The 17,549-nt window shown below is 48.2% G+C and overlaps 2 protein-coding genes across 9 annotated transcripts in view; one reads left to right on the top strand and one right to left on the bottom strand.

Moving 5' to 3' along the window:
- The window catches only part of MYH10 (myosin heavy chain 10), a 137,994-nt gene extending 121,992 nt beyond the window's left edge, over positions 1-16,002 (top strand). For 6 of the 8 annotated variants that reach the window (XM_082372885.1, XM_082372886.1, XM_082372890.1 and 3 more), the window contains 12 exons: positions 450-602; positions 945-1,193; positions 1,476-1,688; positions 3,268-3,480; positions 4,535-4,696; positions 8,748-8,876; positions 9,237-9,325; positions 10,225-10,348; positions 10,419-10,627; positions 11,889-11,997; positions 13,388-13,560; positions 14,364-16,002. In XM_082372885.1, the coding sequence (XP_082229011.1) occupies positions 450-602; positions 945-1,193; positions 1,476-1,688; positions 3,268-3,480; positions 4,535-4,696; positions 8,748-8,876; positions 9,237-9,325; positions 10,225-10,348; positions 10,419-10,627; positions 11,889-11,997; positions 13,388-13,560; positions 14,364-14,508 (1,968 nt within the window). In that variant the 3' untranslated portion in view covers positions 14,509-16,002. The remainder of the gene's footprint in view (positions 1-449; positions 603-944; positions 1,194-1,475; positions 1,689-3,267; positions 3,481-4,534; positions 4,697-8,747; positions 8,877-9,236; positions 9,326-10,224; positions 10,349-10,418; positions 10,628-11,888; positions 11,998-13,387; positions 13,561-14,363) is intronic. The other 2 variants (XR_014238589.1, XR_014238590.1) reach the window with 1 other exon arrangement.
- Positions 16,003-16,834: 832 nt separating this feature from the next.
- Positions 16,835-17,549, bottom strand: part of NDEL1 (nudE neurodevelopment protein 1 like 1) — a 39,770-nt gene continuing 39,055 nt past the window's right edge. Inside the window, exon 9 of the mRNA XM_082372911.1 lies at positions 16,835-16,874. Within this exon, the coding sequence (XP_082229037.1) occupies positions 16,850-16,874 (25 nt within the window). The 3' untranslated portion in view covers positions 16,835-16,849. The remainder of the gene's footprint in view (positions 16,875-17,549) is intronic.

The raw sequence follows: 17,549 nt of genomic DNA, 5'->3' as shown, positions 1-17,549 counted from the left end.
TTTTTGTTCATTAACGCTGACCTGAGAGAAACAGGAAAGGATTCCAGGAGTGATAAAAGATGTGGGAAAGGGAAGCTCGCAGGTCCCTGGCCTGGGCCCCTGGGGGGTGACGCTGCCATTGCTCGTGAACAAGTTTGTTTTTGGTTTTTTTGGCCACACTGCATGGCTTGCGGGATCTTGGTTCCCTGACCAGGGATTGAACCTGCGCCCTCAGCAGTGAAAGCGTGGAGTCCTAACCATTGGACTGCCAGGGAATTCCCTCGTGAACAACTTTAAAGCAATATTGTATTAAGGGCACTTGTTAAATGATCAGGTGTGTTTTAAAATCACTTGTTTGTTAACATCACTGGGTATTTCTCACACACTGAGACTCTGTTTTTTTTAGCAGAGGCATTGTGGTTTGGGTGATTACTATAACCTAAGTACTGACCGTTTATAAAAATAAACAGGAGCTTCTTCAGGAAGAGACACGCCAGAAACTGAACCTGAGCAGTCGGATCCGGCAGCTGGAGGAGGAGAAGAACAGCCTTCAGGAGCAGCAGGAGGAGGAGGAGGAGGCCAGGAAGAACCTGGAAAAGCAGGTGCTGGCCCTGCAGGCCCAGGTGCGTGATCCACTTGGGACGCTGTGTGGCCTCAACGTGTGTGTTTAGCAGCTAACGTCCCTGCCCTGCTGGGTGGTTTCAACTCCATTTGGGACAGTTAATTGGGTCTTGTTGGGAGCAAAGTAAAGACCCTCGGACTGTGTCAACTATGTAAATTCCAATCCAGTCATCCTTTTATAGATGATCAGTGAAGAAATTTATGGTCTAAGATTCATTTGCTCAGAAACACATAGTATTGCTTCATATTATTTCTTCTGACAGAATATTGAAAACAAGTTTTATCTTTATTCCTCAAGTGTGAAATCCAGTTGAGTTCTTTAATAGTGATCTTTTTTCCCTCAGTTGACAGATACCAAGAAGAAAGTAGATGATGACCTGGGGACAATTGAAAGTTTGGAAGAAGCCAAGAAGAAGCTCCTTAAAGACGTGGAAGCATTGAGCCAGCGCCTGGAGGAGAAGGCCCTGGCCTACGACAAACTGGAGAAGACCAAGAACCGCCTGCAGCAGGAGCTCGATGACCTGCTGGTGGACCTGGACCACCAGCGCCAGATCGTCTCCAACTTGGAGAAGAAGCAGAAGAAGTTCGATCAGGTGGGTGCCCAGCGCTCCCCACCCCTGGGCTCCAGGGCCAGCGCCACACGTGTTTCCTCCTGGCAAAGCCCTCGCCTTTGTCATTTCGGCTTAAAAAAATCCTTTCTTATTTAAGAGCAATATATATTTATAGCAAAATTGGAAAAAGCAGACCAGCATAAAGAAGGAGACGGGAGAACACCCCTGATATTCTTAGCAGTAATTCAGGCACGTAGCAAATGAGAGGAGTCTGTGTTGCTTCTGAAATCGATTTTTGCTGTTTCCCAACGCCATCCCGTGTAGCTGTTAGCAGAAGAGAAGAACGTCTCTGCCCGCTACGCGGAAGAGCGAGACCGGGCCGAAGCAGAGGCCAGAGAGAAGGAAACCAAAGCCCTGTCCCTGGCCCGCGCCCTTGAGGAGGCCCTGGAGGCCAAGGAAGAGTCTGAGCGGCAGAACAAGCAGCTGCGGGCCGACATGGAGGACCTGATGAGCTCCAAGGACGACGTGGGCAAGAACGTGAGTGTCCCGGGGAACCGGTGCCCTCAGGGCAGGCAGGCGGCTCTGGGAAGGCCCAGCCCTACAGCGAAGCGGACTGGGAGTGTCTTGGCCGGTATATAAATAGGGGGTTAAAGACTCCCAGGATAAGCCATCAGGTTTTCTGCAGTCTGTTCTCGGTTACCTGTGCCAAAGCCAGGCGGGGAGTTCTTGTCGCTTTCACGGGCCCTCCCCGCCCTAAGCTGCATCCTGGCAGGGGTCCTTTTAATGAAGGGTTTCTCTGTTCCTGAGTCTCAGGTGGTTATCAAACGCAAGTACCTGAAGTCCCCTCAGATTGAGGGTAGTGGGATCTGTCTCCTGCACCGAGTGGGGAAGCTGGAGAGGAGGAGCCAGGTGGGACCCCCTTGTCCTCCCACTGCACACGCCTTCCCCAAGAGCTGCTGTGATTTTTATTTACCCTCCCTCCCTCCCCTAGTGTACGAGGTGTTGAGGATAGTGACGGGACCCAGGCCTGGGGGTCAGAACAGGTTCAGGGCTTGACTCTCCCCCAAGCTCCCATTTAACCTGTCTAAGCCTAAGTTTCCTCTTCTGTCAAATGGACGTGATACTTGCCTGTTTCATGAAGCTGCTGCAGCTGTGCCCTGAAAAGCATAAAGTCCTCTCTAAAGATAAAAGCTCCTTTTCCTGGGACACGGCCTCTCTGGCCACATCATAAGGGAGGAAGGACTGTCCTACCTTCCTGCTGAGTCTCCTACAGCCTGGGGACCGGCCCCGTGGACAAGAAGAGGCCTCCTAGAGTAGAAATGGCCAGGATTACATAGTAAAATGTAGAGAGAGAATTCCACCACTGATTCCATTTTCTTGTTCCATATTAGTTTTCTTTAGAACAAACGACAGTCCCACATTCATTCCACAAGCATTTCCTTTGTGCCTGTGAAGTGCCGGACACTAAGAGACACAGGCCCTCCTCACGCTGTAAGGCTTCTCCTGCCCGCGTGAGCACTGCCGTGGCAGTGAACCCCAGAGGGGCACATCATAATAGCACCTGCGCACCTGCCCCAGGATTGTCTCCAGGGTCAGAGGGGACGCGAAGGGGGAGCACCCAGCACGGCGCTTGGCACCGAGAACTCAGTAAACACGTGTGGTGGGGATCTTTGCGCAGAGAAAGGTCAAACCTCTTTTTCACTGTACCCTGCTTTGCGGGCCTCACACACCTAGTATGTAAGTCTCCACATGTGCATTTTCAGTACAAATGACCTTTTCCACAGCAAGAGGGATGTACTATGTTAGACACAGACCTCAGGCCAATGGCCAATCAACAGGCGATTCCCCTGACACCATGCTCTTTTTTATTGTTCACTGCTTTTAAAGATCTCTCTGGCTTCAAGGTCATGGGAGAGTAACTGATCGACTCTAGAGCACATGTGAATGAAGAAATCAGGCCTGTCATTCAGGTGGCGCGCTCTGAAATGAGGACTAGCGCAGCTGCAGTGGGAGGGAAGGATGCATGTGGGGGAGGGGTGCCTATAAAACAGGAACTGCTGTCCTCGCTTGTCCCTCCACCAAGGGTCATCCCCTCCCTGTGCTTCCTGTGGTCTAGGTTCATGAACTTGAAAAATCCAAACGGGCCCTAGAGCAGCAGGTGGAGGAAATGAGGACCCAGCTGGAAGAGCTGGAAGATGAGCTTCAGGCTACAGAAGACGCCAAGCTTCGCCTGGAGGTCAACATGCAGGCCATGAAGGCCCAGTTCGAGAGGGACTTGCAGGCCAGAGATGAGCAGAACGAGGAGAAGAAGCGGCTCCTCGTTAAACAGGTGGGTCACGGAAGAGCGGCCCCCGGGACAGGGACCGGTTTGTTCTCAAAGCCCAGTTTTGGGTCAATATTTTATTCATTCACATTGGAACATATTAGCTGGAGGAAATTTATTTGGTCATTTGATAATTCTTTAAAGTGTAATACAACTGGTTTTGATTTCCTGTTTCTCAGATAATATCACTGCTACTTACAAGCCAGGATATCCACTGAAAAGCCCTTAGTGGAATCTCCAGGGATATGTAGTCAGGTTCAAGTTCTGTGAGTCTTATGAGTATCGATAAAGGGAAGAATCAGTATGTACCTGACAAGGTGATTCAGAGTATTCCGAAGGTCAGATCACACGTCCTCATTAAGCCACTCTTTAAAGGGAAAACTCTAGGTATTTACATTTTTTTTATTTTAAGAAGTTGCTTGGGCACTTATGATTTATATACTTTCCTGAGTGCATGTTAAACTTCTAATTTAAAAGTTTACTTTAAAAATTAATTTTGGATATTTTCTCAGTCCCTTGGAGTTCATGGTATCAAGTCTTGGATCTGAGATATATTTAATTTTGCTTTGTTATTTGCAGTCCACTAATATTTTATTAGTCATTTATTGCTAGATAACAAATTACCTCAAACTTAGTGACTTAAAACAACACACATTAACTGAGTTTCTGTGGGTCGGGAATTCAGAATGGACTTAGCAGGGTGTGTCACCTGAAGGCCTGACTGGGGCTGGAGGGTCTGCATCCTGGCTGGCTTGCCCACGGGGTGCTGGCCCCACCCGCAAGGTGCTGGCCCGAGACCTCTGCTCCGGGCACATGGGCCAGTCTCGTTGCATCACTGAGACCATGAGCTCTGCCTCCTTACGTGCCTTTGCTGTGGTCAGTGGAAATGGTTTGTACCAGTGGTGGTGGTTAAAGATCTCTCTGTACAAATTAACTGCTAATAACAGTCATAACTGCCCAGTGGCAGACGGCACCTCTCCAGAGTAACCCGAGCCCTCATGTGCTGGTTCTCTGGGTGGGGCACCGGGTCTGACCAGCGTAACCCGATGCTGTCCATCAGGTGCGGGAGCTGGAGGCTGAGCTGGAGGATGAGCGGAAACAGCGGGCCCTTGCTGTGGCTTCAAAGAAGAAAATGGAAATAGACCTGAAGGACCTGGAAGCGCAGATCGAGGCTGCAAACAAAGCTAGGGATGAAGTGATCAAGCAGCTCCGCAAACTTCAGGTAAGTGCGGCCAGCCGTCAGTCTTTGGTGGTGGTAGGTGTCATCTGGCCCTACTTAGATCGAGCGCGACATGGCCCGTGAAGCTGGGGAGAAGGGCTCTGGGCAGCACCCAGCCTGCCATCTTGCCCACAGGCTCAGGGTTGCCAGGTCACCCCTGCAGAGAGCACAGTGCAGCCGTCAGCCTCGGCTGTGGGTTGGGGCCACAGGCCATAAAGATGGCACGTGTGCAGCTCTAGTGTCTACAGTGGGCCAGTGCTTGCCCAACTTGGACTGATCGGGGTGGAGTCACCAGCAGGGTGAGCTTTTGGGGCTCTGAACAGCCTCTGATGCTCAACTAAACATGCAGCCACTAAGCCACCGAGAGGAGAGTAGTGTCGACTTCCCTCCGCTGGCGCCGTGAGCTTTAGTGAGCCTTTCCGCCTGATTGAATCATCACTTTTGTATGTATGTAGCTGAAGTGTTATTTATGATGGCAAAAATGGAAATAACCTAAATGTAGGTGGACAGCCAGCCATTCAAATGATGGGGATATGTATGCAGTGACAGAGGAAGATACATAGACATGTAGATATACACATTTAGAAAAAACGTTTAGAAGGAAAAGTCATCTCTGGATAATAGTTTCATGAGTAACTTATTTGCTTCCTTACACTTTTTTAAAACGCTAAATACAAAGGTTTTTACTTTGACCAGCTAATTACAAAGAATATAAATTATATTACTATGACTTTAACAGCTTTATGGAGATACAATTCACACACCATTCAATTTACCCATTTAAAGTGTTTTGCTGTTTTTTAGAATATTCATAGGGGCTGTGCGAGCATCACCCACTATCTCATTTTGGACAGTTTGGTTCCCTCTAAAAGAGACCCTGTGCCCATTAGCTGTGACTCCACACTATCTCTGCCACATCCAGCATTGATCAACCACTAATCTACTTTCTGTCTCTATAGATTTGCCTATGCTGGACATGTCATATAAATGGAATCCTACAATATGTGGCTTTTTGTGACCAGCTTCTTTCACTTAGCATGTTTTCAAGGTTCACCATGTTGTAGCATAAATAAGTACTTCATTCTTTTTATTACCAAATAATATTCCATCGTTTGGACATACCATATTTTTTTATTAATCCATTCATCAGTTGGCGTTTGAGTTACTTTGACTTTTTAGCTACTATGAATACTGCTGCTATGAACATTCACATATATTTGTGTGGATGTGTGTTTTGCTAGGTTATACGGTAATTCTGTTTAACTTTGAGAACTGCCCATTCTTTCCACAGCAACATTTTACATTCCTACCAGCTATGTATGAGGATTCCAGTTTCTCTACATCCTCACCAACAGTTGCTATTGTCTATCTTTTAATTATAGCCATCCCAGTGGGTATGAAGTGGTATCTCATTGTGGTTTTTTTTTTTTTTATAAATTTATTTATTTATCTTTGGCTGTGTTGGGTCCTCGTTGCTGCGCACGGGCTTTCTCTAGTTGCGGCGAGCGGGGGCTACTCTTCATTGCAGTGCGCGGGCTTCTCATTGCGGTGCCTTCTCTGTTGTGGAGCACAGGCTCTAGGTGCGCGGGCTTCAGTAGTTGTGGCACAAGGGCTCAGTAGTTGTGGCTCACGGGCTCTAGAGTGCAAGCTCAGTAGTTGGGGCACATGGACTTAGTTGCTCCACAGCATGTGGGGTCTTCCCGGACCAGGGCTCGAACCCGTGTCCCCTGCCCTAGCAGGTGGATTCTTAACCACTGCACCACCAGTAAAGTCCCTCATTGTGGTTTTGATTTGCATTTCCCTAATGACAAATGTTGAAAAGCTTTACATGTGCTTATTAGCCAATATCATATGTGGGAAAAAAATGTCTTTCAGTCCTCTGCTAAGCTTTTGAGTTGTCTTCAGTAATTGAGTTGTAACATTTCTGTATATATTCTGGATGTTTCCTAGGAGATACACAGTTTCCAAATATTTTCTTTCATTGTCTAGATTATCTATTCACTCCCTCAATGGTATTGTTTACAGCACAAAAGTTTTTAATTTTGATGGAGTCCAATTTATCTTTTCTTTTCTTTTTTTGTTACGTCTGTGAAACCACTGCCTAATCCAAGGTCCTGAAGATTCAGTCCTATGTTTTCTCCTAAGAGTTTTATATTTTTAGCTCTTTTTCTAAATCCATTTTGGGTTAATTTTTGTTATATGGTTTGATACATGAACCCAATTTCATTCTTTCGGAGATGGATATCCAGTTGTCCCAGCACCATTTGTTAAAAAGACTAGTCTTTCCCCCCTTGAATTGTCTTGGCAGTCTTGTCAAAAATCAGCTGACCAGAGACTTGTGTTTATTTCTGGACTCTCAGTTCTATTCCATTGATCTCTATGTCTGTCCTTCCACCAGTACCACACAGTCTTGATTACTGTAGCTCTGTAGCTCTGTTGACTTCTCCAACATTGTTCTTCTTTTTCATGACTGTATTCTGGGTTCCTTGCAATTCCATTTAGGATCAACTTGTCAATTTCTGCCTCCCCCCCCAACCCCCAAAGCCCCCCACTTGGATTCTTATATTGTGTTGACTTGGAAGATCAACTTGGAGAGTATTGCCATCTTAACAGTACATGGCTATCATTCCATTTATTTCGCTATTCTTTTTTTTTTTTTTTTTTTAATCGCTATTCTTTTTTTTAACAATGCTTTATTTTATAGTTTCTGGTGTACAAGTCTTATACTTTAGCTAAATTTTATCCTTTTTGACACTAAGTGTAATTGCTTTGTTAATATTTAGAATGTTTATAGTTAGTATATAGAAATATAATTGATTTTTGTACAGTTGTCCTTTGGTATCCGAGGGGGATTGGTTCCAGGGCCCCCCTACTCCATGGATACCAAAATCCTCAGATGCTCAAGTCCCTGATGTAAAGTGGTGTATTGGGACTTCCCTGGCATCCGTGCTTCCACTGCAGGGGGCACAGGTTCGATCCCTGGTCAGGGAACTAAGATCCCACATGCCGTGCAGCACAGCCAAAATAAGGGGGGGAAAAGAAAAAAAGGTCTCTCCTTCCCATCCTAAGTACCCTGCTAAAATGGTGTATTATTTGCATATAACCTATTCATATCCTCTTGTATACTTTAAATCGTCTCTAGATTACTTATAATACTACCTAATACAAGGTGAACGATATATAAATAGCTGCCCATGTGGCAAATTCAAGTTTTGCTTTTAGGAACTTTCTGAGAATTTTTTTCCCCTGAATATTTTTGATCCACTGCTGGTTGAATCCACAGATGTGGAACTCACAGATACGGAGAGCTGACTATATATCGATCCTGTATGCTGCAGCCTCACTGAACTCGTTTATTAGTTCTAATCGTTTTTTAGTGGATTCCTTAAGATTTTCAATATATAAGGTTATATCGTCTGCAAATTGAGCTAGTTTTATTTCTTCTTTTCCAATCTGAATGTCTCTTCTTTCTTTGTCTTGGCCTAACTGCTTTGCCTAGGATCTCCATTACAATGCTACACAGAAGGGGCGAGGTCAGGCATCCCTGTCTCATTGCTTATCTTAGAGAAAGGCATTCAGTCTTTGACCATTAAGTATGATATTAGCTGTTAGTTTTTCACTGATGCCCTTTATCAGAGTTTCCTTCAGTTTATTGAGTGTTTTTATATTGAAAAGGTATTAGATTTTGTCAAATGCTGCTTCTGCATTTATTGAGATGATCATACAGTTATGTTAATTCATTTTGGGATATCAAATCAACATTGCATTCCTCAGATAAATCCCACTTGGATGGTGGGGTATAATGGTGTATAAATATACACAATGTATAATTCTTTTAATATGTTGATGGATTCAGTTGGTTACTATTTTGTTGAGGATTTTTACATCTGTATTCATAAGGGATATTGGCCTGAATGTTTTCTTGTCTTATTTCTGTCACTTCCACATACTTTTATATTTACAATAAATGCATATATTATAATCTGGAGAAAAATATATGTTTAAAAACTAAGAATGGACATTACCCTAAAACTTTCTTCCTATTTAATCTTAGGCTCAGATGAAGGACTACCAACGTGAATTAGAAGAAGCTCGTGCATCCCGGGATGAGATTTTTGCTCAGTCCAAAGAGAGTGAAAAGAAACTGAAGAGTCTGGAAGCAGAAATCCTTCAACTGCAGGAGGTTTGTTTGTTTACTTATTCATCCATTTGTTTAAAAAAATATATCTGCCCTTGAAATTTCTCTAAGACCAGATAAATATATTTTAGTATCTTTGTAGCCTAGTGTAATTTCACTATCCATGTTTAATATGGTACTGGGCCATCTTACTGCTTCAGTTGGGCAGACAAAGTGGTCATACTTTGACACCGTTCTACCTGGCTAATGTCAGAGAAGTTGATGGGTGATTTCTCAAATCTGACTGCAATTGGAGGCGCACTTAGCGCCTTGAGCAAGGTGGCAGCAGCTACAGGCAGTGTCGGATTTCACACTTGAGGAAACTGTTAACAGCCAGAGCTTCAATCACGGTCTCAACTTATTCAGGAACTTGCCTCATCTGAGCGAGCCCGCCGACACGCCGAGCAGGAGAGAGATGAGCTGGCGGATGAGATCGCCAACAGCGCCTCTGGCAAGTGAGTCTCCTGGCAGCAGGTGGGAAGGGGCGGGCATCTCACAATCGGTGGTGGCCCCCCATCCTCGTGGGCGCTGGCCCATTCCCCTGGGGCATGCCCATGGCACTGAGACAGCCATGGGGGTCGTCTGGCATCTAGGAGTCAGTAGTTGGTTTGCTCATCTGTTCCAAGTCTGGAAAGATGAGCACGAGATGCTGAGCCTCTGGGCTGCCACGGCCCCTGGCCGGCTGCATGACCCTGGCAGGTCACACCTCCCTGTGCCAGTCATGCCCACACAGGTGTGCAGGAAAGACATTCAGAACCAAGCTGGTTTCCATAGGGTGCCCAGCCTTGCAATGCAAGTCCTCACTTTCAGATTCATTAGGTTTGACAAGCACATTCCTTAGACTTACCTTACCCTGGATGCATTTTTCATTAAAAGTCCTTTTTTTTTTTTTTTCTTTTTTTTTCCAATTAAGAGGTTGCTTTCTCCATTTAATTACTGTACTGAGTATTCATCATGGTCATTTTCTAGCACGCCATCATTTGGACCTGGCATTTGATCTCAGTGCACTAGAAAAGCTAGGGAATGCCAGGACGTTTTGCACTTTTAAAGCTGACGCTGGCTGCTGAGAAGAGCTGGAGCAGGGAGGGCAGCAGGGCGGTCAGCGGGAAGGCTACACAGCGGCCCAGACGAGAGATGGTGGGCCTGGCCCGGGTGGTAGGCCTGGGGATGGAGAGCAGTGGGTGGTGTGTTTGGAAGCGTAACCAGCTAGGCATGGCGGATCGGGGTGGGAACAGAGGAAAGGGAAACGTCAAGAATGCCGCTCGGCTTCTAGCAGCAGGGTGGGTGGAGGCGCCCTCTGGGAGTTTCCCGTGTCGTGGAGACGGGTCTGAGCTGTCGCCTCCTCGCCTGGCAGGTCTGCGCTGCTGGATGAGAAGCGGCGTCTGGAGGCACGGATAGCGCAGCTGGAGGAGGAGCTTGAAGAGGAGCAGAGCAACATGGAGTTGCTCAACGACCGCTTCCGCAAGACCACGCTGCAGGTGGGCACGCGGCGGCCGCCCCAGGAAGGGCTGCGCCGTCCCCCGCATGACTGACCCATCTCCTCTCCAGGTGGACACGCTGAACGCAGAGCTGGCGGCCGAGCGCAGCGCCGCCCAGAAGAGCGACAATGCGCGCCAGCAGCTGGAGCGGCAGAACAAGGAGCTGAAGGCCAAGCTGCAGGAGCTGGAGGGCGCTGTCAAGTCCAAGTTCAAGGCCACCATCTCGGCCCTGGAAGCCAAGATTGGGCAGTTGGAGGAGCAGCTTGAGCAGGAGGCCAAGTAAGAGGTTTTTGCTGCCGTAAACCAAAGAAAGGTTTTCACAGCGTCTCTGCTACAGACCAGGTCCAGGTTTAGCCTGTGAGTCGGAGATGACACAGACATGCCCCTTGTCCCATGGGAGCTCCCTTGGCAGGGGAAGAATGACAAGAACACATGTAACCAGAGAGAAGGTGGTGTGAGCCCTCGGGGCACGCTGGGCTCACCTGTCAGCTCTTCCCATCACACTGTGCCCCGTGACTTCCTGCTGCCATAGTTTACATCCCTACCCAAAGTCGGTTGCCCGAGTTGGTGGCATCACGTGAAATGCTACAATTTGTTGGCAGAGAAGAAATGTAATATGACAAAAAGACGGTTGTCGTAAACCGTTCTGAAATTTATGAGGAGTTGCACAATACAGCTTTTGGCAGGCATTTACAGGCATTTACAAATCTATTAGAATACAATCACAGACTACCAGAACTAGAGCAGCCCTTCCGCTCACCCTCCTGTCGGGGAGCTTGGGGCCCAGAAATGCAGGGTCTGTGCTCAGAGCCTGACATCCTCTCCAACCAGCATCCCAGACTTGCCCCTGCACTCAACTCTAACAGTTAAGGGTTTGTTTGCCGTTGGTTGTAATTAACATGACTCGCCCTTTCAGCTGACTCCATCACTATCCTTTTTGCATAACATTTGTGGAGGAACAAAAGAACTTTTTGTTTTCAGTGGAGTCCTCCAAATAAGCTACCTCTGCTTCATGTGGGACAGTGGAGGCCTGTCTAGAAACATGGTGCTTTGACTCCTACATGAAGCGTGGAGGGTTGGGGGCGTTGTTTCAGTGTCAGCTGCTCTAGCATCTTCGTACGTAGCCAGTAAGTTTTAAATTGAGACAATCGCCTAATAAATTGAGTCTTTGTTTTGTTTTCCAGGCTGAAAAGTTAGGGGATTAGAGGAACCAACTAAGGTTTTTGTCTTCAAAAACTCTACACTCAAATAAGTGACAGGTAGCTTGTATGTAACATTTGATCTTTGGTAGATCACTAAATAAAGTGATTAACATCTGTGTGTGAAGGAATAATGCAGTTTTTCTACCTGTCAGCATTAGAATACATTAAAGGTAATCCATAGTTTGACCAGAAGGGAAAAGTTTCTGGGCCATATTGATCACGATGATACAGAGGTCCCAGAAAGCACTCTAACATATGCCATCTTCCAGAGAAAAGGACTTAAAAAAAATATTCAAGAATTGGGAAAACTAACGTGTTGATCATTTTCATTTTCATAGGGAAAGAGCAGCCGCCAACAAACTAGTCCGTCGTACCGAGAAGAAGCTGAAGGAAATCTTCATGCAGGTTGAGGATGAACGCCGCCATGCCGATCAGTATAAAGAACAGGTAAGGGGAGAAGGCGGGGTAGGGGGAACACATCTTCCACTCTAAATGCTGTAGCAAGGAGACGGATGCAAAACCAGCCGTGTTACCATTTGACTAGCTGAATGAGGAAGAGCTATTTGAAACTCTTAATTCTAACGTTTCAACAAACATGTGCTGTTCCTTGTTCCTGCCACTCACTCCCAGGTGCTGGGGGATACAGAGGTGATTAGGACCTGGCCCTGCCCCATGAGTCCCCCCAAGTGCCCCAGATACAAGGAAGGGGTGGGCGAGAGTACGTCAGGAAGCTTTGAAGTGTGAGGCCTGGACTGACCTTAAAGTTACCATGTTTCCTCCACTAGAATGGACGCTACAGGAGTACAGAGATTTCTGCCCGTTCCACCCACTGTCATCTCTTGAATGCCTAGAATAGTTCTGGGCACAGCTGGCAGTCACTGAATATTGGCCGGATGGAGGGGTGGATACAGGAGATGTTGAATGGAAAGCGAAGAGAAAGCAAATGTACTGCACGTGGGACCCGAGTGGTCCTCCTTGTCTGCGTCCAGGCATCTGTTTTCTCAGTGCCAAGGGCACGTGCTGATAGGGCTTCGGACTGTGGTCAGGTCTGCACTGGCTAAAACCTGGGTGGGGGCTGTGTCCTCCTCTGGTGCTCAGTCCTCTCTGAGACTTGCTGCCGTGGGTGGAGCTGAGGATCCACTGCCTTTGGCCCAGATCCTCCTCCCCTGCTCCAGTCGGGCACCCAGCCTGGCCTTCCCTTCTCACCCCCACGCTCAGGGCCTGGCAACACCGAGGGCAGTTCTGGGTGGGTGTGAGCTGGACCCGCAGGGCACTGGCCAGTCTCTGTGGCTCAGGAATGAGGGATCCAGTGGGCAGGCTGAGTTCTCGTGTCAGGTCTTCCAGAGTGGCTTTGTACTTGAATCAAACAGAATGTCGACACACCCGTGTTGCAAAGAGGTGTAAAATGAATGGAGCATTTCCTGGGGTTGGAGACTGTCCACACTGTTGGCTGTTCTGTGTCTTGCGGGACTAGCCCTTCCCTTTCACAATCCCATAGGGCACTCGTGTGAAGATACTACTAAACTGTCATTTTTCTGCAGAAAACTCAGGGATGAAAAGCGGGTTTTAAGTTTTTTTTTAAGTTTCCTTTAGCATAATTTGCTGCATAGACATGGTTTCGCTGAGAACGGCAGGCTGGTCAACAGGCCTTGGGCCAGGCCCCAGTCTCGCGTGTCAGCGCACTCGCACGTGTATATGCCCGCCATGTGTGGGTACACTCGTGTGTGCACTCGCGTGGCTGGCAGGGCAGGGGCCCATGGTGACACACTCAGGATGCAGCGATGCCGGATTTGGATTCACCGGTTTGGTGTGACTTGGTTCGTGTGACTTCCCCGAGATGGAGAAAGCCAACGCCAGGATGAAGCAGCTCAAACGGCAGCTGGAGGAAGCAGAGGAAGAAGCTACACGTGCCAACGCGTCTCGGCGCAAACTCCAGCGGGAACTGGATGACGCCACCGAGGCCAACGAGGGCCTGAGCCGCGAGGTCAGCACGCTGAAGAACCGGCTGAGGTGAGCGCCCCGGGCCTCCGCGAGGTCACACGCAGAGCCTGCAGACAGCTGCGTCCGCGGGCTCCGGGTGCAGTGGTTTCTCGGGCTCCCGTCCAGCTCTTCGTTCTTGCCTGTTTACCCGTTCAGGATCCCTGACAGTCAGTAGTCCTCGAGGATGGAGGAGCAACAGGCCCACTCATTTGCTCCGCGTTTACTAGCGGGCTGTGCGAATACACGGCTCGAGGCTTGAGAGCCAGCCCAGGTGTCTGTCCATGTCCCGGGTGAGGGCAGAACACGGGGAGCCAAGGCTACACCTTCTCCCCCAGAAGGACAGCTTAGCACAGGTGTTGGCAAACTGTGGCCTATGGGCCAGATCCTGTCTGTGCCCTGCTCTCCTGTACAGCCAGGGAGCTAAGAATGGTGTTCACATTTATGAAGGCTGTAAAAAGACAAAACAGATAAGAATATGCCACAGCGACCTTAGGTGGCCCACAAAGCCTAGATAGAGCATTTACTCTCCACCCTTTGGGGAGAGGCTGGCCCGTGGTGAGCAGGTGGCACGTTCCTCACTGTGTCCATCACAGAACGGGGAGCTGAGTCCAGCCCCCACCCCACCCCCCCGCCAGCGCTCCGGGGCCCTACCCGGATGATGTTCCGCAGGCGGCTGTGGGCGAGGTGGGAAAGCGCGGAGCCGTTCCTGAGCTGCCCACCCCCCCAGCTGGTGCGTCTTGAGGGAGGGCTGGAAGTTGAGTCGTCAGGTGGTTGAACAACTTGCCAGCCACGTGCTGTTGCGGTCGTGCCCACACGTTTTCTGTGCTCTCCAGGCGAGGAGGCCCCATCAGCTTCTCCGCCAGCCGATCTGGCCGGCGCCAGCTGCACATTGAGGGCACTTCCCTGGAGCTGTCGGATGACGACACAGAAAGTAAGACCAGTGACGTCAATGAGACGCAGCCACCCCAGTCTGAGTAGATCCAAGGAAGCCGGGGGAGGCGATACCGAGGGACATGCAGGAAGTCACCCAGCGCCCCGGCCTCGGGGGCCCCCTGCAGATCTGGGGGACTGGCGAACTGCACGACTCCTTCCTGAGAGATCAACTGTGTCTTAAGGACTTGCAGCCTACACGACTGTCTCCTGCTTCAGATTTAGGTACAATTGCTCCCCTTTTTATATATATATACACAAAACCTACACATATTAAACAGATCGTCTCATCATTGCGTCTATTTTCCATATATCCATCAAGAGACCATTTTATAATACATGTTAAGAAGAGAACCCTTTTTCAGACAAACTCTAGACCCCGTTGCCGGTCGCTGGGGCAGCCCCGGGGTTGCTGCCCAGTCACTCTGCATGCTCTGTCGTACGGACAGCTACCTTAGTTCTGTGTTCATGTGGCCCCTGCCTCCTCAGCCACGTCAAGTCTCTTAGAACGTCGTGGAACCTAAACTGCACTTGTAGCTCTCATTTCCTTCAAATAATGATCAACACTATTTCAGTGAGCAAACTGTGAAAGGGGCTTTGGAGAGATTAGGAGGGGTGGGTTGGATGGGGGGAAGCGGCATCCGTGTGGGGTGGCCATGCCCACCTCCCTCGAGTCGTGGTGTGCCCGTATCTCTTCACGTGAACTGTCCTCGGCCCAGTCTGTGCATAGGAAGAACGGTGGCCACCACCCAGCTGAGGCCCCGGGGGCAGCCATCACAGTGACTTCAGGATGGCCTCCTGAGGCCCCGGCTTCCCCAGTGTGCTCCTCGCTTCTGGAGCGAGCAGCTGCAGGCCCCTGAGCAGAAGCTCGGGGAATACCCTCCCTCGCCAGCCAGGCTCTCATGCTGACCTTGCAAATTCAGCCGCTGCTTTGAGCCCAAAATGGGAATATTGGTTTTGTGTCTGAGACTTGTTCCAAGTTTGTTGGTGAGGTTGACAGAACCTCGAGAACAGATGCCACCTGCCTGAATGTTGACATGCCAGTGGATGTGACTCCTTTTTCATTTCTCCTTTCCCCTCCCCCTTGGGACAGTGTTACAGTGAACACTTAGCATTCTGTTTTCGGTTGATAGTTAATCAAACTGACATTACAGAAAGTGCCTTAGACACTACAGTACTAAGACAATGTTAAATATATTATTTGCCTCTGTAACAATCTAATGTATTAAGTTTTGACTGCTTCATATATCATGTACCTCTCTAGTCAAAGTGGTATTATAAACATTCAGTGACAATGAATCAGTGTTAATTATAAATCCTTGATCCTCTGCAACATGCTTGAAAACACAAACCTTTTGGGTTAAAAGCTTTAACATCTGTTAGGAAGAATTTGTCATGTGGGTTTGGAATCTTTGATTTTCCCCCTTTATGAATTGTACTGGCTGTTGACCACCAGACACCTGACTGCAAATATCTTTTCTTGTATTCCCATATTTCTAGACAATGATTTTTGTAAGACAATAAATTTATTCATTATAGATATTTACGCCTGCTCTATTTACTTGGAGGAAAAAGCACCCGTTGAGAATAAACAGACCTCAATAAACAAGAATAATCATGTGAAAGTGAAATCTGTTTTCTCACCTTCTGTTCTCGATTTCCCACCTGTGGTCTGATCGGAGGTTGGAAGCTACAGAGACTTTAAATACTGACAGCCAGGCTGCTTTTTCTGAGGGCACTGCGCTCGCAGAAACTGTCGAATGACAGGCTAATTCTCTGGGCAGTCTTGGCGACAGATCCTGTTCTCACCGATGGCCTCCGTGTGTAGCCGCATCAGGAAGGAAAGGGCTGCTGGAGCTGGAGCCCCAACTGTTAATGGAGAAGGGAGCAATCCAGGGCTGCAGGATGAAGCCTTGAGGAGGTTTTCCAGTCACCAACCAATGAAGCTCATTACTGGATTAAAGAGGTCCAAGACGTTTCAGACTATATTTTCAGGCAGGATGCACATTAAAAATGCTTTTGGGAGGATTCAGCGATGAGATCCAAGGGCAGCTGTGAGCCAGTTAGGACAGGCTGGAGAGAAATACTAGGGGAACACAATCATGTAGAGAATGCTGGGGGGTTTTCCATGATATGCTCAGGTTAGGCTGGTGGTCTGAACTATATACCTAAGGCTGCTCGGCAGTTGTGGGGATGTGAAAAACGGGCAAAAGTGCTCCCTTTCTCCTGTGTCACTACCATAGGAAAAAAAGGTGATTTGCACTTACCGTGTCTCAGGTGTGTTCTCACCCCTGCATTCAATATCTCAGTCCAGGAGTTTGTGGAATTCAGAGGCTTGTTTTTCTCAAAAAGAATCCTTCCCTGCTGGCTGGTTTAACTGGTGTTAATGTCACACTGTTTCCCAACTACTCAGCCTATCAGGAGAAACATATAATCTACATGAACAGATTCCAATCCCTGATTCCAAAAAGATGCTAACTAGAAAGGACCTTTCTTCACTAAACAGACCGCCACCATCATAGCCTAAGGCAGTTCGTGAAACATTCGCGGGGCATGTAAAGCACAAGGAAGACAGCTGATGGGAGCCAGGCTCTGAGTGTCAAAGACAAAGCAACAGGCCAGCTCCCACCCCACAGGTGTATGGTCCATCGTGAGGAAGGGCTCAGGCAAGACGTGGGAAAGCCTTAGCCTTTTGTGGAAATGAAGTTTAGATGAGCTCTGCTGGGGTTTTAACTCTGTCACGTACACTTTAAATGCTGTCTGCCCTCGCCACACCATAGTTGCTGCTCTTTTTAATGCAGACATTCTAGGAAATTCTTTTAAATTACTTTGGTACGGATAACACATCTGTTCCTAGCCTGACCATCCTGGGTATTCTGACATCAGAAAGACTAGTGCCCTATCACATTTCCTTCTGTCACCAATCTTCCCCATCCCTGGAAACCTCAATGAAGATGAAATGAGCTGGAAGACCGATTTCTTACAACCAGCCCTCCCTATGGCTCTGGGTATCACTGACCCATGGCCCCTTCCTCCTGACGCCAACGTTGCTATGACAGTAGACATGTCTGTCAAGACTGTGGAAGAAA

This window comes from Balaenoptera borealis (genome assembly GCF_965194805.1).
Source record: "Balaenoptera borealis genome assembly, chromosome: 20".
Taxonomy (NCBI): Eukaryota; Metazoa; Chordata; class Mammalia; order Artiodactyla; family Balaenopteridae; genus Balaenoptera; species Balaenoptera borealis.
The sequence above is the reverse complement of the archived record's forward strand: the minus strand, read 5'-3'. Positions and strand labels throughout refer to the sequence as shown.